General features: G+C 44.7%; 1 protein-coding gene across 1 annotated transcript in view; it reads left to right on the forward strand.

The window, feature by feature from the left end:
• Positions 1–6,030: 6,030 nt before the first annotated feature.
• Positions 6,031–24,373, forward strand: part of LOC148481772 (phospholipase A2 inhibitor and Ly6/PLAUR domain-containing protein-like) — a 29,466-nt gene continuing 11,123 nt past the window's right edge. Inside the window, exons 1-4 of the mRNA XM_088453023.1 lie at positions 6,031–6,082; positions 11,556–11,666; positions 18,660–18,665; positions 21,557–21,694. Coding sequence (XP_088309149.1) covers positions 6,031–6,082; positions 11,556–11,666; positions 18,660–18,665; positions 21,557–21,694 — 307 coding nt within the window. The remainder of the gene's footprint in view (positions 6,083–11,555; positions 11,667–18,659; positions 18,666–21,556; positions 21,695–24,373) is intronic.

The raw sequence follows: 24,373 nt of genomic DNA on the forward strand, positions 1-24,373 counted from the left end.
GGGGGCAAATCAAGGATATATGCAGTGTCAATGAGACAGCTATGGAGGGGGCAGTAATATAGATATGGGCAGGGAGAGGGCAATGAGAGAGATCTATGCATTCTAATGCTTTATGTTGGCTGGCCGTTGCAGATTCAGGTGGAGGGATCTAATTTATTTGACACTTCTAAATGTAGGTATTTATTACCTCTCTCTTTTACAGACAGGTCTGAAACTTTCCAAGATTTAGACAACTATCAACAGAGCTTAGAACACCAGCTGGCAGGTAAGACATAAATTGTCTTGGCCTAGGTAATTAATTGTATGTACTCCATGCCACAGCATTAAGAAAACTAAGACGTGGCTCAAGGGTATGGCATTCCCTGAGGCCACGCCCCTTTCTACAAGGTCAAGCCCCTTGTTATGTGGCACACCCACTTTCCCACAAAATACCCCCTCCCACACCTTCCCCTATCATAGTGCCCCCCTGTCATTTTATTCTGGATCCGCCCCTGAGTATCTCTTATCCTTGTCTATCTACTGGACACCTCACTTGGGTGTCATAACTTGCTCTATACATTTCCTATTGGCTCCTACTGCGGGCAATTAATTCTCTCATCAGCTGTCCTATACCTAGCGGGGTATAGCTTTTTGTGAACAGACGGGAGAAAAATCTTTGCTGGCTCTGATTAGCTCCACGCAGTAGTCCTGAAATATGTAGAGCTTATTTCCTTCCAATGTGATGGGGTTCTCTTTGTGCAAAGTGGACAGAAGGCAACTTTGTATAGGTAATTGAGGCAGTGGAACCAAATCACTCATGGGCGAGTATGAGAGGAATTGGGGTTTGGATCACCCAGTTACCCTTACAATGACCAGGTTCTGCTTCAATATTTAAAATATCAGGACGGGTGTCACTGACAAAATGACCCAGGGCAGTGCTTCTGACTGATTCGGGTAACCCCACCAGTCTGATATTGTTCTGTAGGGACCGGTTCTCCAAATCATCGATTTTGTTCAATAATTGGTCATTTTCTTTATGGAGCTTTTGGACAAAGGTGTTTGAGAGCTGCCACATCATGGATTGTGGAACCCAACTAGTGTTCCGTGGGCCTGATTCAGACCCGGTCGCAAGCGATGAGCGCTCGTAACCGGGTCGGTGGTGGCCCAGTGCGCACGCACAAGCCCCGGAGTGAGCGAAAAAAGCACTCGCTCCGGGACTCACTACAAAAGGGGCGGCTGTCGATGTTGATCGACAGCTCACCCCATTTTGTAGGCGTGGCGGGGGGTGGCTTCACAAGCTGAGGCGTTCCCAGTGATGTCAGTGGGAGAGCTTCTTGTTCTATTTGAGCCAGAAGCTCTCTGGGGCTTGCGGCCACGAGTCCCTACCACAAGGGTCTCGTCGCAAGCCCGATGGTCGCAATGGTCTTGACCATCACGACCATTATCATGGCCGCTCGCTGTAGCTGTGGGTGGTCACCCACAGCTATGCGAGCGGCCAGGAGGCTGCTCCTAAAAAAACCAGCGCCTCTGAATCAGGCCCTGTGTCTGAGACCCATTTTGTGAGGTGCTGGAGCTGTGTTGTAATATCAGAAACAGCCTGTGTGAGTAGGGGCCCCATGACATTCTTAGTGGCTTACACAATGTCCCCATACTGTATGTAGCCGTGTAGTCTGGGTTGCGACCTACCTTTTCAGCGGCAGAGGAGTCTAGCTCTGCAGCTGCCTTCTTAGATGCTGGTATCTCTGTCCAGCACCATGTTCATAGGCAAACGCAGGGGGGGGGGGTTATGTCTGAATGGAAACACCCCTCCCCAGCACACAGCATGACCACAATATAAATAGTAATATAATAGAATGTTACTAGTAATGAATGTTCTTCTCAGTATCACAAATGAAATGATTAGCACCAACTGATTTTTTTAAAATGTGTCAGCCAGTAATAAATACACCTGTGCACCAACTAGGATATGTGGAAAACATGCACTGTTATGGGTGCACTGCTATAAACCATCAATAAGGTTAATAATTAATACTGTATAATAATACACTATCCAGTAAATACGGAGACCAGTAGGTACATATATGTCCAGGGCAGTGCTAGGTTCTTCTGCTGTTACCCCAAACTCTCGGACTTGCACCAATGCTCTGCAATGGTGCCCACATCTGAAAAAAAATATTCTGCTCAGACAGTATGAACCTACTGCTGTATCTAATGGCATACTGTGATCGCTAGTCCTGTATATGCTGGAATTATGCAACACAATATACATATTAAAGCTGGATAAGTGCTAATAATGTCCTCTTCATGGACAGACCACACTCACTCTAAAATCAGGCATTTGGAAACCCCCTCTAGAAATCCTGCGTTTGCCATTCCTGTTGGGAAAAGTGCAGCGCTACTCTTGTCGGGGTTGCAGGGCGAAAGTGGCTGTGACTGCTGAAACATTGAATAAATAAGTAACAAGGAGTCTCTCTGTGACGCCTGCCATTCCTTAGCTATATACAGTACTGTATGTATATGTATTTATTTCAGGGGTGCTTTTGCTCCATTGATTGAATGCATCAAAGGCACTCTATGCAACTTTCTGTATTTCAGCAATAATGATTTCACAGACACTTTATGGTTTATTTAGGGCCTGATTCCGATTCATACGGTATTGTACAGCCGCAAGGAAATGACTGTACAATACCGTACAACTATAGTGCTAAAGCAGCAAGAGCCGTCTGTAGTATATAGACACCTCCTGTATACGTCTGCAGTCTTAGGCCCTGATTCATTAAGGATCACAACTGTTAAAGCGTACGCAGAAGGGCGATTGTTGTGTACTGTGCATGTGTATGATTCACAGTGCGCAATGGCACCACTGCGATCAGGGAGACCACGAACAGCCATCGGAGAGTGATTGACAGGCAGTGAGCGTTTTTGGGGTGGTGACGAAACGCATTGGTGCCTGTCCATTTGAACGCCATTGCAGGGGAGTACATAAATTAGCCGGTACGATGGAATACGCAGCTTGAGTACTCACTGTGTGCAACGGGGTTAGCAATCTCTAATGAGGGTCAGGGCTGCTGTAATTCTGCATGAGGGGGCCGATGTTACTCGATGTTACCGATGTATTGTAAATGGAGGTTTGCAAGGTATTAATGGATGTGAGATAGTGGTAGTGGGAGGCAGTGGGCATCTCTATGCTGGCAGTGCAATGGCATTGCGATTGCAATAATTAGCATAGTTTTGCAGCAAGCCTTAATGATCCTTGATGAATCAGGCCCTGAGTGCTGTGTCTGAAGATGCAGAATTGGTTCACCATCACGACCATCGGTCTCAATGGTTGAATCTCACATAGACTGTCCATCGCAACTGGTCAGCCAGGTCCATGAAGTCTGCAACGTAGACCCTAGACTCGGCACGCCTACAAAATGGGGGTGATTCCTGTCCCCCAAATGCCGCAGCATGTTATTAATGCTGCGGATAATGGGGGACTGCAAGCAATCACTCAGGGGCCGTCCTACACATGCACAGATCCCCAAACATCAGATTTGTACGGAAACCATCGGGTTTGTGTACAAATCCGAATCAGGCCCTAATAAGGGGTTATTTTTCAAAATCACAGATTGACAGTGATTTCTGCAGTGGTCTTTTAAAGGCAAAACTTAACATGTTAGGTTGAAAATTATATTTAGTAAACCTTATTTAACAAACCCATTGGAGATTGTTTATAATTTTATTTTCTGCACCACTGTACAGCCATGAGCAAAAGTTGTGAGAATGACACAAGTTTTGGTTTTCACAAAGATTGCTGCTTCAGTGTTTAGACCTTTGTGTCAGATGTTACTATGTTATACTGAAGTAACATTACAGGCATTTCATAAGTATCTAAGGCTTTTATTGACTGTTACATTAAGTTTATGCAAAGAGTTAATATTTGCAGTGTTGACCCTTCTATTCAGGACCTCTGCAATTCGCCCTGGCATGCTGTCATCAACTTCTGGGCCACATACTGACTGATGGCTGCCCATTCTTGCCTAATCAATGCTTGGAGTTTGTCAGAATTTGTGGGCTTTTGTTTGTCCACCCGCTTCTTGAGGATTGACCACAAGTTCTCAATGGGATTAAGGTCTGGGGAGTTTCCCGGCCATGGACTCAAAATTTCAATGCTTTGTTCCCCGAGCCACGTAATTATAAATTTTGCCTTATAGTGAGGTGCTCCATCATGTTGGAAAAGCATTGTTCATCACCAAAGTGTTCTTGGATGGTTGGGAGAAGTTGCTCTTGGAGGATGTTTTGGCACCATTATTTATTCATGGCTGTGTTCTTAGGCACATTTTGTGAATGATCTCACTCCCTTGGCTGAGAAGCAACCCCACACATGAATGGTCTCAGGATGCTTTACTGTTGGCATGACACCGGACTGATTGTAGCGCTCACCTTTCCTTCTCTGGACAAGCGTTTTTCCCCATACAATTTGAATGGGGATACATCAGAGAAAAACACTTTACCCCAATCCTTAGTAGTCCAATCCCTGTACCTTTTGCAGAATATCAGTCTGTCCCTGATGTTTTTCCTGGAGAGAAGTGGCTTCTTTGCTGCCCTCCTTGACACCAGTCCATCCTCCAAAAGTCTTCGCCTCACTGTGCGTGCAGATGCACTCACACCTGCCTGCTGCCATTCCTGAGCAAGCCCTGTGCCCCGATCCCGCAGCTGAATCAACTTTAGGAGATAGTCCTGGCGCTTGCTGAACGTTCTTGGGTGCCCTGAAGCCTTCTTCACAACTATTAAACCTATCTCCTAAATGTTTTTGTTGATCCGATAAATGGTTGGTTAGATGCTATCTTACAAGCAGCAATATCCTTGCGTATGAAACCCTTTTTGTGCAAAGCAATGATGAGGGCACGTGTTTCCTTGCAGGTAACCATGGTTAACTCCCAGTCTTTTATTCTGTCAGCATGACAGAGTGATCCCCAGCCTTGTCCTTGTCAACACTCTCACCTGTGTTAATGAGAGAATCACTGACATGATGTCAGCTGGTCCTTTTGTGGCAGGGCTGAAATGCAGTGAAAATGTTGTTTTTGGGAATAAGGGCATGATTCAGGCCCGCTCGCAAGCACATAGCGCTCGCAAGCGGGTCAATGGTGTGCCAGTGCGTACGTGCGCAAGCCCTGGAGCAAGCGCAAAAAGCAGTCGCTCCGACGCTCGCATTCAAAAGGGGCGGCTGTTGATGTTGATCGACAGCTCGCCCCTTTTGGAAGACGGGGAGGGGGAGTGGCTGGGCAAATGGAGGCGTTCCTGCAGGAATGCCTGCCATTTGTGGGCGGCCCTACTGACATCACTCATGATGTCAGTAGGTGGACTTCCTGCTCTATTAGAGCAGGAAGTCTCCTGTGTCTTGCGGCCACAAGACCCTACCGCAAGGGTCTCGTCGCAAGCCCGATGGTCGCGATGGTCTTGACCATCGTGACCATCACCTGGCCACTCGCATAAGCTGTGGGTGGTAACCCACAGCTATGCGAGAGGCAAAGAGGCCGCAACTAAAAAAACAAGCGCCCGCCCTGATTCAGAGCGAGCGCTCGCTTTTTGCGATCGCCTCTGAATCAGGACCTAGGTTCATTGTCATGGCAAAAAGGGACTTTGTAATTCATCTGATCATTCTGGAGTATATGCAAATTGTCATCATAAAAACTGAAGCAGCAGACTATGTGAAAACCAATATTCAAAACTTTTGGCCATGGCTGTATATTAGCACATTGGGCTGACGATGCTGCATTTTAAGCTCATCACTTGTGAAGGTACAGACAGAATAAATGGCTCCAGGCTCAGATCTCTGCACAGGAGGCTGTCACTCTGCTACATTTACCATCAAAATAAGTTTAGTTTCTACAGAATCAGTTGAGGAAATGAAGAAAACTAGAAGAGTAATTATATCTAATTCGCAGAATTTGGAGAATTTGCCAGCACTGCAGATGCACCTTGACCCAGGTCTATATAATAACAGGACCTGGCTGGTTACCCTGCAGTAGACTGATACATTCTATTGTGCATCACTCTCAGATCATGATGGGATCCCTCCTCAGATTACTGTGTGTCCTCTCAGCTCTCACAGCGACTGGTGAGTCTGTGTTCCGATCCATCCTGGGGAAGAACCACCAACCACCTGGTCTCCTGTAGATATTAGGTCCGAATTGTTATAAATGAGAGATTCTCAGTGCTATTCTGGGGGAAGGGAGGAGAGGGGGTAATACATCTTTTCTATAATCTAGTCTTCCACACTATATAAGGTTCTGCCTCTCTTTAGCATGAATACATACGGTAGACCGGCAGTCGGCTTGCTGGCGGTCAAAAGACCGACAGTGCATCCTGATGCTCAGAAACCTGACAGGCGCTCTTTAAGTATCTCAACCCTCCCTTCCTGCATCATAACCCTCCCCCAACTCCCGCAGCCTAGTCCTATTCCTCCCCATTAGTTCCTAAACCTAACCCTCCCCCCACTCCCGCAGCCTAGTCCTGACCCTCCCCACACTTTAGTCCAGTGGTTCCCAAACTGTGCGCCGTGGCACCCAGGGGTGCCTCGGGACACTTGCAGGTGTGCCTCAGGTTGGTGGTCCAGCACCAAATAATATTATTTATGGTCAATGTAATGTAAATATTTGGACAAACAGAAGCTCAAACCTGTCCACCACCACATAACTGACCCTAAGGATGACAGGTCAGCACAATTTACTTCACTTTACTACTTTACTGCATTTTTTTCTCAATAACAACTTTCAGGTTAGGGGTGCTGTGAAAACATTGCTGATACTCTAAGGTGCCGTGATTCAAAAAAGTTTGGGAACCTCTGCTTTAGTCCTTAATTCTGCACAGTTTAGCAAACACAGTATGTGCTGTGTAACATATATAAATTGCAGGCTCCGTTACTCTGATAAAGAGTCTAGAAGGAGGAAATACGTTCTGGCAAGTGCACCACCCAACTCCATCATACTGAACTGATTTATCTCACTTTAGGGGGCCCCGAGGTTAAAGTTAATATATTAACTGCCTTGTTCTATGTAAAATATTGTTGACACTGTGATCTGTTATTGAGTAATGCTTTAAATTGGTTGTAATTATAAGAAGATAGTTTTGCTATAGAAGTGTTTTATTATAGGGATAATACAGCTGCATAAGTGTAATATCACAAAGCAAAACAAGTCTACCCAGTCAAGTTTCCAGTTAAATAATTTGTATAAAACATTATTGTGGTGAAGGTTATTAGATATTGTAATATTTTCTATGTGCAACGATCCTGCTTTACCTCTCTGTTGAGTAACAGTGGAACCTGCACTGAAGCAACGGAAGAGAATAATGTGTTTTAGTAAGGAAGAAACTTCACGACACGATACTGATTACTTGAGTATCACCAAAAGATGATACTTAGCTGAGATACATAAATCATCACATAACTAGTATAAAAAAAAGAGCTCACCAGAAGAGGTCCATGCATTTTGCTTTCCTAAGGGCTATCCCTAATGGAATACTTTGCAGATATTGGATATAATGCATTATTGATCAGGACAATACTGTATATATCATATCCTCTGCAGCATATAAATAATAATTGTATTGCAGAGAGCACTACAGTAACAAATAAAAAATAGAAATTCTGTCTAATACTGTAGGTACTGCTGGAACGGTTGCACATGAGTGGTCTTTCACCTAATAACATACGGGGCAAAATGTAATAGTGTCCAAAAGCTATTACATTTACTATTTTTTTAGGACTCACCCTATGTAATGCAAACTCACATGTTTCTCACACCCTCGCAACTTGCATCCAGATGTTTTGCCATTGTGAGGATACAACTCGGGCAAAGTAATAGAGTGCAAGTTTTTAACACGCACACTATTACTGACCTAAAACTTGTAAAAAAACACACTCATACAGGCTAGCGAGTATAGCCTGAGCAGGTCCGAGTTACATAGAAACATGCACAGATCCCAGAGATCCGTGCATGCTTCTGTGTTAAAAATAAATATTAAATTGTTGCAAATAAAAACAACAACTGAGATGGGGTCCCCCCTAAAAGCACAACTAGCACCGGACTTTTCTGAGCCATTCCTGGTTGTGAAAATACAGGGGAATAAAACGTAGGGTACACCTGTATTTTCATCAACCAGCACCGGGAACAGTGAACCAATCCTGGTTGTGGAAAAACAGGGGATAAAATGAGTAGGGGGAAACTTTATTTTCTTTCTAGCAGGGGTGTAAAGCTGCAGCCGGGGGACCCTTACAAAGAATGCATCACCTGACTGCTAGTCAGCCTAGGCTGGGGATCCCTTTGGAGGTTGGGTCCCCAATAAAGGGATTTTTCCTCTCCAGGGCAACCCAGGTCTGGGCTAATAACCCGGGGCTATCCTGACACCCCTGGGCGGTGGGAGCTGGGTTGATTGTGTTAAAAATAGAAGAAATAATATTGTCTTTTACAGTAGAACTAGAGGTCCCAGCAAGCCTCCCCACATGCTGGTACTTATAGAACCACAAGTACCAGCATGCGGGCATTAAGGACCCGCTGGTACCTCTAGTTCACCTGCAAAATAAATGTTAAAATAAACACAGTACACGAGCACCAAAGGTTTTATTATTTTATTTGACATGCACTCATTCATTTACTCACTCACTTACTCACACTCACACTCACACATACTCAACTATAATCCCTGTAGCCATTCATGTCCTCATCTCCATGTACAGTAGCATCCACGTAACCTGTAAAAACAAAATCCATACTCACCTTTTCCTAGTGTAGATCACGTCCTCTTCAGTCCATGTAGGTATCCAAGGGGTTAAAAAACTGGACTCCTGTCATTAGAGGAGCCGGCAGCCAATCATATTTATGAGCTGCCCACTGATTGGCTATGAGCAGGCAGGCTGTCCATCAAACTTTCCCCCATAGACTTCAATGGTGGGAAAGCACCATTCAAGTCTATGGTGGGAACTACTACATTGTACCCTATAATGGGAACCACAAGGTTCACCTCTTTTAACCTTGCATTTCCCATCAGATGATACAATGTAGCTGTGCCTGAACACATAACACAGTGTTTTTAACACTGTGTTATGTGTTTAGGGCTAGGCACTATGTTATAAACACTGTGTTCAAAATATTGTGTGTTCAGAGTCTGTTTTTCAAAATATTTAAATAAAACTGGTGTGTGTGTTCAGGCACTGTGTTAAAAAAAATAACATTATTAGGGTGTCATTACTAGAAGCACTGTGAGGCACTGTGTTGGGTGTTGAGGCAGTCAAAGTTAAAAAAAATATTAAATTAAAACTGTTGTGTGTTCAGGCACTGTGTTAAAAAATAACATTATTAGGGTGTCATTACTAGAAGCAGTGTGAGGCACCGTGTTGTGTGTTTGGGAACTGTGTTAAAAAAATATTCAAAATAAAAATGTTGTGTGATCAGGCACTGTGTTAAGAAATAATGAAATAAAACTGTTGTGTGTTTAGGCATTGTCACAAAAAAATATTCAAATAAAACTGTTGTGTTCAGACTAGAAGTGCTGTGATTCACTATGTTGTGTGTTCAGGCACTGTGGTAAAAAATAATGTCATTAGGGTGCCGTTACCAAAAGCCCTGTGAGAGGCACCGTGTTGTGTGTTCAGGCACTGTGTTGTGTGTTCAGGCACTGTGTTGTGTGTTCAGGCACTGTGTTGTGTGTTCAGGCACCGTGTTGTGTGTTCAGGCACTGTTTTATAAAAAATAACATCATTAGTGTGCCACCATTATTAAATAATTTTAGCTGTTGTTATTAATTAAATTTAAAAAAATCGAGTTCCTTAACCAAAACCAAAACATGACGATGAATTAGAACCAAAACCAAAACACGGGGTCCGTGCAGATCTCTACTAACATTACATTTTACCATTATTATGGTCATTAATTAAAAGAAAAAAAGTTAAATCTTCATGTAGCAAAGTCCTTTCTGTTAATTTGCTCCTATAATTAGGGGCAGTTATGTCTCCTATAATCAGAGCCGGCCCTAGGCATAGACAAACTAAGCAAATGCCTAGAGCATTTGGATTGAATAAGGGCACCCAAGCCCATCTAGGGCCGGCAGCGGTTTGGGGCATGCACGGCCGGGGCACCAGTTGTTGGCTGGGCAGAGATTCTGGCAGCTGCCACTGTCACTGTGCAGCGTCCATCTGACCTGGCACCAGCAAACAATGAGCGGGCAGCGGCGGTTTGTGGGGATGAGGCACCTGGATGACGGCTAGTGGTTAGCGCGGGTGCTGTGCTGGGAGAGGGGTGATGGGTGCTGTGCTGGGAGAGGGGTGCTTTGCTGGGTGAGGGGTGCTGTGCTGGGATGGGTGCTGGGTGAGGGGTACTGTGCTGTGATCTGTGCTGGTAGAAGGGTGCTGTGCTGGGTGATGTGTGCTGTCCTGTGATCTGTGCTGGGTCTGGGAGCGCAGCGCAATGGGGAAGGGGCCACAGCACAGTGAGACCATGCCCCTTCTGTGAGGCCACCCACTTTTTCAGGATCCTATGGGTGGGCACCACCCAAAATCTTGCCTAGGGCACTAATTTGGCTAGGGCTGGCTCTGCCCATAAGGTACTTGTTACTGAAGCAAATAAGGAATCTGTGACCAAAGGGAGTGATGCCATGGAAAGATGAACCCCTTTATTGGGGGTCCCCAACTCTCCAGGGATCCCTGGGCTGGGCTGACTAGTGGTCAGGGCTGATGCTGCAGCTGGGGGGCCCAGTGATAGGGCTCCCCTGGCTGTGGCATCAGTCCCCTGCTAGAAATGGTCCAGTGCTGGTTCTGGAGCTTACATGGGAACCCTATGCAATTTTTTCCCTGTAAGTCCAGAACCAGGACTGGTTCCCTGAGCCCAGTACTGGTTGTACTAAGTACAGTGGAATCCTACGTATTGTTTCCCCTGTACTTAGACAGCCAGGACTGGCTATGAAAAGTCCGGGGCTGGTTCTGTTTTAGGGGGGGCCCCATGTCATTTTTATTTCACATTTAACTCTTTCTAAGCTAGTTACAATAAGATACATGCAGGCATCTCACTGATGTATGGATGTATCTGTGTGAAAACTAACTGCTCGTGCTGAAAGTGAAAGCATGTAGCAGTTCGATTCAGATGGGGATTTGCAGTTCAGTTTGAAGTGGGATTTGCTGCTCGATTTGTACATGAACATGTCAAACTGAACAGCAAATCACTGTTCCAAACTGAACCAAATCAAATTCCATTTGAGAAATGCTTCTCAAATCGAATGTTAGTAAATGAGGGATTTGAACTGTCGATTTGAGTCGGTTTGAGGTGAGCTAAATCGAACTACAAAACGAAAGTCAAATCGACCCTTAGTAAATTTATTACTAAAACTAAATGTAAAATCCTTGTTAAAATTTGCACTGCATCTGTGCACCTATTTATTCTGTAGAGCGCAATGGATATATATATATATATATATATATATATTTATATATATATTTTTTTTTATACAGTACCTGCAACACTTATCACAAAACCTGTAACAAAAAAATAATTGTTACCCAGTTTCCTTTTGTTCCATCTGTTTTCCCTTTCCAATTGCAGGTTTTTCTCTCACATGCAAACAATGTGATAGTATTGATTACGAATCCTGTTTTGGAAAAACCATAACATGCCCAGCAGATAACGCCTGTGGAACTACCCTTACACTTGAGGGTATGTTATACAAAGTCTGTGACTCAAATAACATCGGAAATTGTAAAGTATGGCTTTGATTTTAGTTAATTAAATTACCTGTATCTTCTGAACGTGCTTTGAAATGAGAAAAGAAAGTGTTATCTTGACATCCATGGGTATATTTACTAAAGGGCAAATTTTCAGAAGTGGAAATGTTGGCCAGATTTTACATAATATTTATCTAGCACCTTGTAGAAGAAAGTGGCGAGAATCTGATTGGTTGTTATGGGCAACATCTCCACTTTTAAAAACCCTCACTTTAGTAAATATAGCTCCCCAGACATTCACAATGTTATTGTATTGCACTATTATTACACCATAGACGCCAACATGCCCCCTTCCAGCAGGTAGAAAATCCTCTGCTCCAGAATGTCCTGCTAATTTTTTGATTAAAGTTTACCCTTCTCATCAATTACTCAGTTCACCAAATGTGACTACAATTGTAAATTATGTGGGAAGTTCAGGAGCAGAGCATTTTGTATCTAGTGGCAGGGCAACGGAGAGCTAAATGATACCCAGGTAATGGGGCAGTGGCCAATTGGTGAGGCATGACCACACACCCCCTAAGAAAATACTATGCACTGCATGCTACAAAGGGGGGCATTTGTCCTCCATAGTAACACTACTATAGGGGATGTTTGACCCCCTCAGCTTACCCAGGTAATGGGTAATGGTGGAAAGGGTCATGTTTGATGGCCTGTAATACAATGTTTCCCATCTCCAGTCCTCTGGGAACCCTAACCATGCATGTTTAGCATATCTGCTAAAAGAACTACAGCTGGTAATAATTATTTAATTTGTGATTCTGGACCTCAATCCAAGTCTGTGCTATTGGTTTCAAACTGTAAAACCTGATGCCTAAGTCACTACATACTCGCTTTACACAAATAAATAATGCTTCATACTCAGTTCAGGATGGGAAGCCTACACATGTATTCTAAAGTTTTGTCATTAAAACGAAATCACTTAAAAAAATCCTAATTGCATAATCTCCTATTCGCATGTTACAGGATTCATTCCAATTAGCTATTATCTGCTCTATCCAGCCGTTAACTGTAATGCGATTGCATTGTGTACTGTTATTTTTCACTTTTTGCGAATGCACACTGAAACCACACCTCCAGGCACAATCCAGTCTCATCTCAGCCAGGTACGAGAAGGGGAAGGGACCGAAGACAAGGGGAGGGAGTCACAGCTAGAGATTTACGTATGCTACTGACCCAACTGCAAAACTGAGGATGGATTTGTAATCACATTTTGTGATTCCAGTTGTAACTAATTCTGAATAAGGCCCTCTGTGATGGACCTGGAAAACATGCACTATTAAGGGTCCCTGAGGACTAGAGTTGGAAAACACTGCTATAACATAAGTACAGTATCTAATTCAGCATTATTGTAGTAGCCATTTGGTAAATGCTTATCACAATGTAATTCATTAATAAATCAAATTCCCTGTTAATGAAGCGGGAGAAAAAATGTGGAAGGTAACCTTTAAATGCACAATCCAGCACCAGGCTATGTGGGGTAGGTAACTCTACAACGGAGGCCCGCAGCATATTTTAGTGCAAATTAATTTTTTTAAATAAGTAAACAAAAAAAAATGTTTAGATATGTATATCACAGTCTACATACACATAAGAAGTGAGGAGACAACATACTGTAATATAAAAATAGCAAAAGCATACAGGACAATTTAAAAGTAATTAAAAACATAACAATATCAAGAAAACCTCCCTCAGTACTTATAAAACTAAAAAAGAGGAAAAAGACTTGGTAAGTTAAGAGAAGGAAAGAAAGAGAGAAAAAAGTACAGAAAAAAAAGAGGGGTGGGGAAAAAGAACAGCTCCTGATCCTTCAAAAACAAAAGAGGGGTGAGCTCTGCTCAATCAATTCTAAGTGCCAGCCAAATAAAAAAAACAAAAAACACAAACAGTGTCAAAACCAGGGGCCAAGTACCCAGAAGGTTCCGCTTACCAAAAGGAGGTTTAGGAGGGGTGAGATGCAATAATATCCTTAAAGATTTTTGAGTTCTTGAGGTCCATCAAGTGGCATCATGTATCTCTAAAAACTGCTTAGTTACTTCCATTTCTATATAGTAATTGATTTTATTGAACCAGTCTCTAAACGTTGGAGGAGAGGAGGAGTGCCACCTTACCGGGAGTTATTCAAGTGACACAACAGGGATTTTTTATATCTTGAGATAGGAGTGGGGGACAGGTGAAACAACATGAAAAAAAGATCAGAAGGAACCTGTTCTCTTATAATGATAATGGAAAGAACTACCAAAACAGATGGAGGTGGGTGCATTACCACCATATGTGAAATGTGTTGGCAAGGGCATTTGAGCACCACCAGTATATATTTGGGTGCACCAATCTCCATCTTGGAAAGAGCATCTGGACACCTACACTAACGGGATATTAACTTGTACTGGGACACCAACACTAGGAGAGCAAGCATGTGCCTTGCTGAATATTTTAACCCAGTTGGCCTTCCCAACTTCCTCACACAACTCCATGTCCCATGTTTTAGTAAAATGTGGAGGCTCGCATCCTCTGAAAGAAGATTATATATCAAATAAATAGCATGAGGGGGGGGGGGGCATTAGGGCAGCATGAAAGGTGCCAGACTGGCCAAGTGAGTGGAGGGAGTGGCAAACCTGTTAGTATCGCCAATATTTCCCCTGAGGTAAATTCCAGGTGCCCTGTATATCAGCAAAGGTTGTAATTTTGCCCCTCCCCTAACCAAATGACGGACTCAAAAGAGGCCTCCATCCAACCAACATCGAAAAACTCTGAGGTCCGACTCAGGAGACAAATGAATATTTGATAAAAAAAGACAAGTATGGGGAGGTTAGGAGATGAGATGGAGGAGTTCTTTCAAAGAGAACTCCAACAGGACAATGTAGGGCCAATGGTAGGATGGGAAGAGCTGGGAAGCATGGGGAGCCACAGAGCTATGGAAATGGAGACAGTTAATGCGTGTTTTTCAATCTGGATCCATTGCTTTAGTATATCAGCTCTAGATCATTCCAGGATTCTAATGAGAAGACATGCATAGTAGTACCCCTGAATATCAGGGAGCCGGATACCCATCTATGCGTTGTCTTGTACAGCAGGTCTAGTTTCAGGTGAAGACTACCCCCTAAAACAGTATGGCAGACAAAAAACAACAATATAGCCTCTGGCTTTAATAGAAATGGTAATAAATATATAATAAATTAATAAAGTAAATGAATAAATAAATTAATAAATAATTAAACAATTTAGACAATCCCTTCCTGCCATTGAAATATGGTAGCAAACCAGGACATTCAAAGTAATTTACACTACAACAGCGCAATGGGTGTGTCTAAATATTAGATAAACAATTCACAAATATGCCAACCCAAAATATGTTAAGTATTTAGACAGCAATATATAAAAAATATATATTCAGTTATGACAGCCACATTTTTCGAAGAGAAACATCTCTGAAAATAAGATACTGTATCAGCCAGAAATTGTAACTATTTGTGCAAAGTCCCTTGTATACAAAAATGTTGTATCAACAGAAAGTAGTAACTAGAAACACTGAAGTACAGTATCTTGTATATATAATTGTTATAAATGGACAAAGGGCCTGATTCAGACCCACTCACAAGTGGCTGTCCACTCGCAAGTGGGTCGATGTTGTGCACTGCGCATGCGCTCGATGGCGGGAGCTCCGTCGTGCGCATGCGCCAGACGCGACGAACGAAGGACTTTCCTTCGCTCGTTGTGTCTGATCAAAGGGGGCGTGCTGTCGATGTTGTTTGACAGCACGCCCCCTTTGGTGGGCGTGCCGGGGGCGTGCCTCCCTGACGGGGGCGTTCCCAAGGGAACGCCTACCGCCAGAAGCCGGCCCACTGACATCACTAGTGATGTCAGTGGGAGTGATTTTGGCTCTGATAGAGCCAAAATCACTCCGGGCCTTGCGGTTGAAAAACTCAACCGCAGGCTCCGGCTCGCAGTGGCGATGGTCGCGATGGTCTTGACCATCGCGGCCATCAAACTGCACGCTCATATAGGCTGTGGGTGGTGACCCACAGCTATACGAGCGTCCAGGAGGACGCTCCATAATTATGGAGGGCGGCCCTCATTCAGAGCGTGCGCTCTGCTCAGAGCGTACGGCTCTGAATGAGGGCCAAAGTGCCCAATGAAAATCCAACTTATAATGAGATGAAACACTGATTTTTATTGTCTCTTTGCAAATCCACCCCTGAAAATCCTCTATCACTTTGAATGTCTTGTGATATTTAATAAATCCACTGTGAGCACAAGTATATTGTTCGGGTGCCGGACTGTAGATAGACAGTAATTAGTTAGACAATATCTACAGTAGATCGACCCCAGATGTTAGACAGTCAATAGATCGACAGGTACAAAAGGTCGATAGGTACAAAAGGTCGACACACTAAAGGTCGACATCTTAGAAGGTTGACATGTACAAATGGTCGACATGGTCAAAAGGTCGCCTTGAAAATGGTCGACACAAAAATGATCAACACATTATTATTTTTTTTTTTAGGGTTAGGTTTAGGGTTAGGCACTTAAGAAGAGCCAGTGTCCAATGTCATTCCATACCATCCAACGTCATTCCCTACCATCCAAGTGGGCTGCACACGGAGCACATGAGCTAACATTTTCCCATGTTTTTTGCTCCATTTATAGTATCTGCTATGACATTTCCTGAAAGAGTATTTAACTTTATCAAGGAGCAGCTTATTCAAAGCTGTAAATGTGACAATTAGTTCTACATAGATATCAGAAGATAATTATGCCCTTCTGCTCCACAGGACGCTTCTGACCTCTTTGCGCTCACTTTTTGGGAAGATGCCAAATTCTGTAGCTTCTGCAACAAGATCTCTATTTGGACTATCCTTTGTTTTTTTCAAATGGGAACCCAAATGAAGCCTTGACACATCTGGGGTTACATTACAATTAATATTCACATCAATAGCCTCTTCAAGTTGGGATCTACAAAAGGGGTCAGGAACCCCTACAGATAGGTCCATCAGGACTGATGCATGGTCTGACAAAGTCATCAGACCTATCCCGCAGCATTTTATAACATCGGCATAGGATGGAATTCTCTAGTGGAATCAGACCCACAAAAATAATTACGCCCTCCCAGGGCAAACTACTTCTATGGTGTATTACACAGGGGCGGGCCAGTTTAACAATAGGGAGGATGGGGCTACAGCTCCAGTCCTCCACATAAAAATAGGCCCATCATCAAGCACCCGGATGATAAAGGGACACCCACCTGCATAGTAAGATTTAAATCATAAGTTTTAAAATTTTTATATATTTTGCTCACAAAATGATGCATATTTTTCTACATTATATATTGAGTGAGACATCGGGGCTGATAGTGTAGGGGTGCACATGCCCACATGACGCTGGCCACACACATACAGCATAGGTCACATCTCCTCTGCTTCTCATACTAGGGCCCTGATTCAGACCCGCTCATAAGGGTCAGCTGCTCGCAGGTAATGTGGGTATTTTTATTTATTTATTGTTTTGTCTCCTGCCTCTCACAAAGCCGTGGGAGCCCACCCACAGCTTGTGCGAGCAGCAAGGAGCCCGTCGTGATAATCGCAACCATCGGCCTTGCAACGAGACCCTGTGGTAGGGTCTCGGCTTCCGCAACGCAGAGCGGACTTCCTGCTCTAATAGAGCAGGAAGTCCACTACTGACATCAGTTGTGATGTCAGTAGGTCATCCCTCGTTCCTTAGGGTATGCCTGCGTTTTGCCAACCACCCCCCTACACGCCTACAAAACGGGGCGAGCTGTCACTCACCATCGACAGCTGCCCCATCTTGTAGCGAGACCTCTAGCGACTGAACTTCAGTCGCTTGGCGCGGCTCACACATACGCACTCTGGACGCGGCACCTGTGCAGATCACAAACATCGAGCCGCTTGCGAGCGCTGTGCGCTCGCGAGCTGCTCTGAGTCAGCCCCTTGGTCCTTTTGTATTTTCAGCTACAGGACCATAAGGCCCTAAATTCGGCTTTTGCAGGGCAACCATCTATATTAGCAGTAAACAATTGAATGCACTGGTATAGCATTATACAATGTGTTTGCTTAAAGCCCACAGCAATGGAAACATGACATCTTTGCTGTCAATTATTTAATCTTACATCAATAAGAACACAAAAATAGTTGTTTGGGACTACGCGTAGCATGGTATATATTACAATCAATCAATGTTTTACCTACATATGTGTCCTCATACACCAAGCCTCAATAAGTCATACTGCCGAGCGGTGTAGCATAGTTCTTTTTTTCTTTAAATTTCCTTCTTCGCATTGCAGACGCAGTGAGACACCACTCAATGGACCTCATTCAGAGTCAGGGCGTGGCGGCCGCACGGTCGTAAGGTAAAAGGGGCAGGATATGCAAATGAAGCGCTCGTAAGTTGCGTCGTTAAGATGGGATCGTTAGCTGGACGAGCGAGGGGAGGATGCGGCCGTAAGACTAAAAATACGCCGCCTTCTCGTTCCCATTACACGTCATCTCCAGGCATATAAGGATTAATCGAGACCATCGGGAACCATCGGAGCTGGTCGTAGACCTTAAAGTTGACCATACCCTCTCTTAAGCACTACGATCAAGTCAGTGTAAAAACCTCCCATGTCACATGTGCCATGACACTACTTAGTTAATTATGCACTCCCATAAAATGCTGTTTGCATAGTCAGGCACTCCTGCATTCGGATCTCCACTCCCCCGTTCACAAGCACCTTCCCCTTTTACCACCCACAAACGCCTCATCCTGTCACTCATACTGACGACCTGGCCAAGTTGAAGGAGAGAGCAATTTCTGACTTTAACACATGGCGAGAGACGAGGGCAGCACCAATCAGCATCAGATATATCACAAGCAGCCTCATCTGCTATTTGCACCTGCACACACCCACATGTAAATAAAATGGCTTTCCCAGGCTTCAGTGTCCCGGGCTGCATCTATTCATAATTCCTTGTTTTGGCCTACATTAGAATGCCCCTTCCCTCCCCATTCCACCTCTCAAGGTGCGGATGGGCATAAGTCTCAGTATTTTAAAGTCTATGTCTGGTTATCGGGGCATTCCCTGTGGGAGGAAGTGTCTGGCTCAGACTGGGGCCAATGGTGGAAGAGAGACTGCCAGCGTCATGGAGCAGGTGGAGGTGTAGCCTTCCATAGCCGTGAGCAGCCGGGAGGGGCCAGAGCCAGTAAGGAACAAGCAGCCTGAAGGAGGGGCACAAGTGGCCGGGTGTGTAGGCTGCAGCAGTAGCGCTGAGCCTATAGTGAGTCATTCAATCCCTGGCACTCACTTTAGGTCAGACATATAGCTCCCTGTATTGTATAATCAGCTAGGGATAGATTTAGGGGGAGATGTATTAACGACGACATCGCCGTTGCGGTACATCCCCCCCGACTTCGCGTACATACCGCGGTTCATTACCGCGGTATGTACCAAGGATTTTGCAAAGGACAGCTCTCTCGATGAGAGCTGTCCTTTGCGATGCTGCCGGGCAGAGGGACTTCCGGGTTGAACACCCAGAAGTCCTTCTGTGCATGCACAGAAGGACGCGGGCCGCGGGGACTCATGGGAGGGATCCGATCGGATCCCTCCCAGCCCCGAGCATCGCGCTAAGAAGCCCATAGGCTTCTATTGGGTAACGCCACCTGAAGGTGGCGTTACCTAGCGGCGCGCAGCAGCAGAATGCAGCACATTCTGCTGCTTAATACATACGGGGAATGCGGTAAAACCCCCGAAAACTGCATTTTCGGGGGTTTTACCGCATTTTGCCGTTAATACATCTCCCCCTCAGTACACTAACAAATATAAAGTCACTACATTTAAGGAGACTCAGCTCATATCTAAAATAATAAGCAACCTACATATAAAGCATGAGGAGATAATAAACTCCACCGCTTTGAATTAATAACTTTCAGAATAACTTGATTTAATTCCAGCTAGGCTGCATAATAAAGCGAGTATTGCTATAGTGTATACAGTTTATAACCTCTGTGCAAGGGATCCCAGTTTATAAAGGACTCGCAGTGTGACATTCTATAACATAGGGAAGGTATTCATCTAATTACTAAACAAATTGTCTAATTTAACATCTACAGCAGCAAGGTGAAACACTATATAAAAGCAGGCACACAGCCTTATACTTTGGCTTTTGCAAGAATAACCCCACAGGACTATGGCCCTCATTCGGAGCCACTCGCTATTTGCGGTCGTTTGTTCTAAAACAAGGGGGTGGCTATTCAAATGAACCGTTCGCTCTTTGCGGTCTGTTCACGCCTCTATGTCTGAACGAGCGAACAAAACTTGCGTTCGTTTTTTGGAAAAATACGCCCCCTGGCCGCTCGCATCCTACGTCATGTCCGCTATTTATTAGATTAATCGAGTACATCGACCAGGGTATGAACTGCTCGCTATTCTTGGGGTTGGTGTTTGCTGCCACAATTTTGCGAGCAGTTCTGACTCGAAAATAACCCAGTGATGTGGTCAATGACGCTGCTGTTTTAAATATGCACACCCATAAAACGCCCGTTTTGACCTTTAAGCACGCCTGCGTTCTGATTTCCACTCCCCGTTTTCAAGCACCTTCCCCTGTTACCACCCACATACGCCTCATTCTGTCACTCATATTAGCAGGCATTCGCTATTTTGCGAGCACATGAATTTCGGCCGCACTGACTGGTTCGCGCATGCGTATAACGATCCATACGCATGCGCAGTTGAGCTAACATCGCTCGGAACGAACGAGCGGCCGCTTACGAGCGGCTCTGAATCAGGCCCTATATTTGTTGACATTGTAAGGCTTATATACCTTGCAAGGTACCAGCATAAGCACATTATATGGACTTACCTATATTGTGGAGGGGAGTCCAGTTATACTAATTTATAGCATGACAAAGTCTATAATACAACCAAGGAAAGGTTTTCCCAGGTGAGCCCATTTGACAGAATAATTAACCTGGGAGGAGGCTCTGACAATGGGGATGTACACCACTTAGAGGAATGCTAAGGGTGGGTACATTAGGAGTAACAAAGAAGTTAGTAACCCAGTATCCCTTTTAGAGCGTAAAGGGGGGTTACATCTACATAGGTCCCATTGTGTGTGTTAGCATGTGTATAGCAATTCTGTGTAAGTTAGGCTATGCAAACTGACACTATGGCCCTCATTCAGAGCCGTACGCTCTGAGCAGAGCGCACGCTCTGAATGAGGGCCGCCCTCCATAATTATGGAGCGTCCTCCTGGACGCTCGTATAGCTGTGGGTCACCACCCACAGCCTATACGAACATGCAGTTTGATGGCCGCGATGGTCTTGACCATCACGACCATCGCCACTGCGAGCCGGAGCCTGCGGGTGAGGTTTTCAACCGCAAGGCCCAGAGTGATTTTGGCTCTATCAGAGCCAAAATCACTCCCACTGACATCACTAGTGATGTCAGTGGGCCGGCTTCTGACGGTAGGCGTTCCCTTGGGAACGCCCCCGTCAGGGAGGCACGCCCCCGGCACGCCCACCAAAGGGGGCGTGCTGTCAATCAACATCGACAGCACGCCCCCTTTGATCAGACACAAAGAGCGAAGGAAAGGCCTTCGCTCGTCGCATCTGGCGCATGCGCACGATGGAGCTCCTGCCGTTGTGCGCATGCGCAGTGCACAACATCGACCCACTTGCGAGCGGACAGCCGCTCGCGAGTGGGACTGAATCAGGCCCTATATTCAATCTTCATCAGCCCCAAAGTAAGGAAGATACTGTATCAGTGTATCATTGTCACAAATGTATTTTATTTTCTTTGTTCATAACATCCCAATTATGTCCTTTTTGTACAGTTTTTCCATCATTTTTCACGACTTGTATACCTAAGAATCACTGTAATTTAATGGGGAGCATCAGCATTACCGATACGAAGTTTATGAAGAGCATTACCTGTTGTTATACTGATAACTGTACCCCACCCAGGCCAACATGTAAGTATTTCAATTCTCTTGTTAGAACTAGAATTATAGAATATGTTTATAAAGCATGGTTCTCTCTATTTATTTTTACCCATCATAACACAAATCTGTAGTAAAGGCAGACTTTTTTCTCATTTGCCGTAGCCTGATGCACCCTCAGAACATGTGATATCATGATGTCATAATGAGGGGACAGGGTCGCTGAGATGAGGATGTAGTTGACCACCGGGAGCTCCAGACAGTTGTGCTGTTACAATGAGGGGGCAGTGCTGCTGGAATGAGCAAATACAGTAGCTTGCTCTGTGGAGAATTTCTAGGATGCACCCTGAAAGCCATTGGGGAGCAATGGTGCTGCCCCCAGGCTTTGCTCTCTCCCCAAATTACACGCCTGACCTTCTCTATCCAGGAGGCTATCATTGCTGTAGTTGAATAGGTCTTAATAGAATCGAAAACGTTTTACTTCTTGACCTCATAAGCCACCTGGATATAATATATTTTAGAGTAAGGGGTCTTAGTGTTAGTTTGTCCTTTTTTTGCAATCAAAATCAAGAGTTACCTTCTCTTCTTACCAGGGCTGCAACTAGGGGGGGGCTGGAGGTGCACGTGCACCGGGTGCGACGCTGTACCCAGTGCCAGTGACCTCCAGCTCGGTGCTGCAGAGAGGCTCCAAGCCTGATGTGCGCTGGTAATATTTATTACCAGCGGGCGCCCGGCTCCTTCTCTGCAGCGACGCGGTGTAGCCAGAGGCTGGAGTTCTCTCCCGAACTCCAGCTTCCGGCTCTCCCCACGGCACTATGGGGGAGACATCATGACGTCTCCCCCATAGTTCCGAGGAGCAGCCGGCGGACTGGACGCAACGCTGGATGCAGGAGCAGGGTACAAGGTAAGTATTTTTTTTTTAAGAAGCTGCACTACAGGGGCATTATTATGGGGGCATGGGCATTACCACAGGGGCATTACTATGGGGGCATGTGCGTTACCACAGGGGCATTACTATGGGGGCATGGGCATTACCACAGGGGCATTACTATGGGGGCATGGGCATTACCACAGGGGCATTACTCATGAATTTTTTGTTTGTTTTTTTAAGGTTAGGTTTAAAGTTAGGCACTTACTGGAGGGTTAGGCACTTACCCCCATAGTTAGGGATAGGCACTTACCAAGATGGTTAGGGTTAGGCACCAGGAGGGAGGGTTAGGGTTAGGCACTTACTGGAGAGTTAGGGTTAGGCACTAGAAGGGACGGTTAGGGTCAGGCACCTACCCCAACGGTTAGGGTTAGGCACCAGGAGGGAAGGTTAGGGTAAGGCTCTTACCGGACAGTTAGGGTTAGGCACTAGAAAGGACGGTTAGGGTCAGGCACCTACCCTGATGGAAAGGGTTAGGCACCAGGAGGGAGGGTTAGGGTTAGGAATCAAATGGGAGGGTTAGGGTGTAGATTAGGGCTAAAACACAAAAACAAAAAATAGTGTCGACCAGTTTTGTGTCGACAATTTTCATGTTGACCTTTTGACCATGTCGACCATTTGTACCTGTTGACCTTCTTACATGTCGACATTTTGTGTGTCGATGTATTGTCCTTGTCGACCTTTTGTACCTGTCAACCTAACATCTGGTGTCTACCTATACAGTGTCTATCTAATTACTGTCTCTTATACCATTGACATACTTGGTCTCCAAAGATTCCTGGGGATAACCAACTATCTGCCCTAATTCCGGCCTCACCACCATGAGGTGGCTTCTCTACTGTGAAAACTTCTTCATGCTGATGCAGAGTGGTGTTGGAATGAGCAACACGATGCAGCTATATCTCGTTGATGAGATACATCCAAGTTGAGATAGCTCTTGACATTTGTGTTTACTTGTAAAAACAAATCCTTGATTTTTGCCTATGCCCATCCTGTGAGAATGGTCACTAGCTGCTCATCACTGTCTCACACAAACCACTACATTCTGCATCCATACGCATACAGAGATTGATGCTCACACTACAGAGGTATCACCTACTATAGATGTGGTAAAGAACTTCATGTGACTGATGCACTTCCCCATGCCCATCTTCTCCTGGTTGATACTTCTGAATCTGAGGATTGCTCAACATGGATTTTGATGTGCTATTCTCCAGGAGGTTGGATGAACTTCAAGAGGTAACTCTCAAGGATGATTTTGAGGGTTGGCCTCCATCTTTAAGAGAATTGCATCAGAACCTCCATTCTTTTTTTGCCGTGAATGATGAAATCACACTCTCAGGGCTCAATCCTATTAGGTCCGAATTGCGAGTAGCGAGTTTGTTTCTTGAAACTCGCACACTTCGCAGCGAAGCGCGCTCCCGAGAATTCTCCAATCTAGTTAAAAATGCCTATTCGCAGCGGAGGTGTGCGAATTGACTGCCAAATGAAATTTGCGAGAAATGCATGAAAATGTGGGGAGAACATCCTGGACCCACCAAAATGGATAATTTTGTTAGCAGGACTTTATAGAAGGTTGTTTGTGGCCATTAGGAAGTTACTGTAAGTTTTGAAATGGTGTCAAATGGCTGATTTGTGCTTTCTTTTTAAAATGCAAGAAAATGATAAAAAAATAACTTTAATCTCAAACTAATTAAACGAAAAATGCAAAAAAAAGTAGGCAAGTGGGTAATTTTGGGGCACTTTGAGGGCACCTTGAAAAATAATTATAAAAACAATTATTT

The sequence above is a fragment of the Taudactylus pleione genome, unplaced genomic scaffold (assembly GCF_031769625.1).
Source record: "Taudactylus pleione unplaced genomic scaffold, aTauple2 ptg000563l, whole genome shotgun sequence".
NCBI lineage: Eukaryota > Metazoa > Chordata > Amphibia > Anura > Myobatrachidae > Taudactylus > Taudactylus pleione.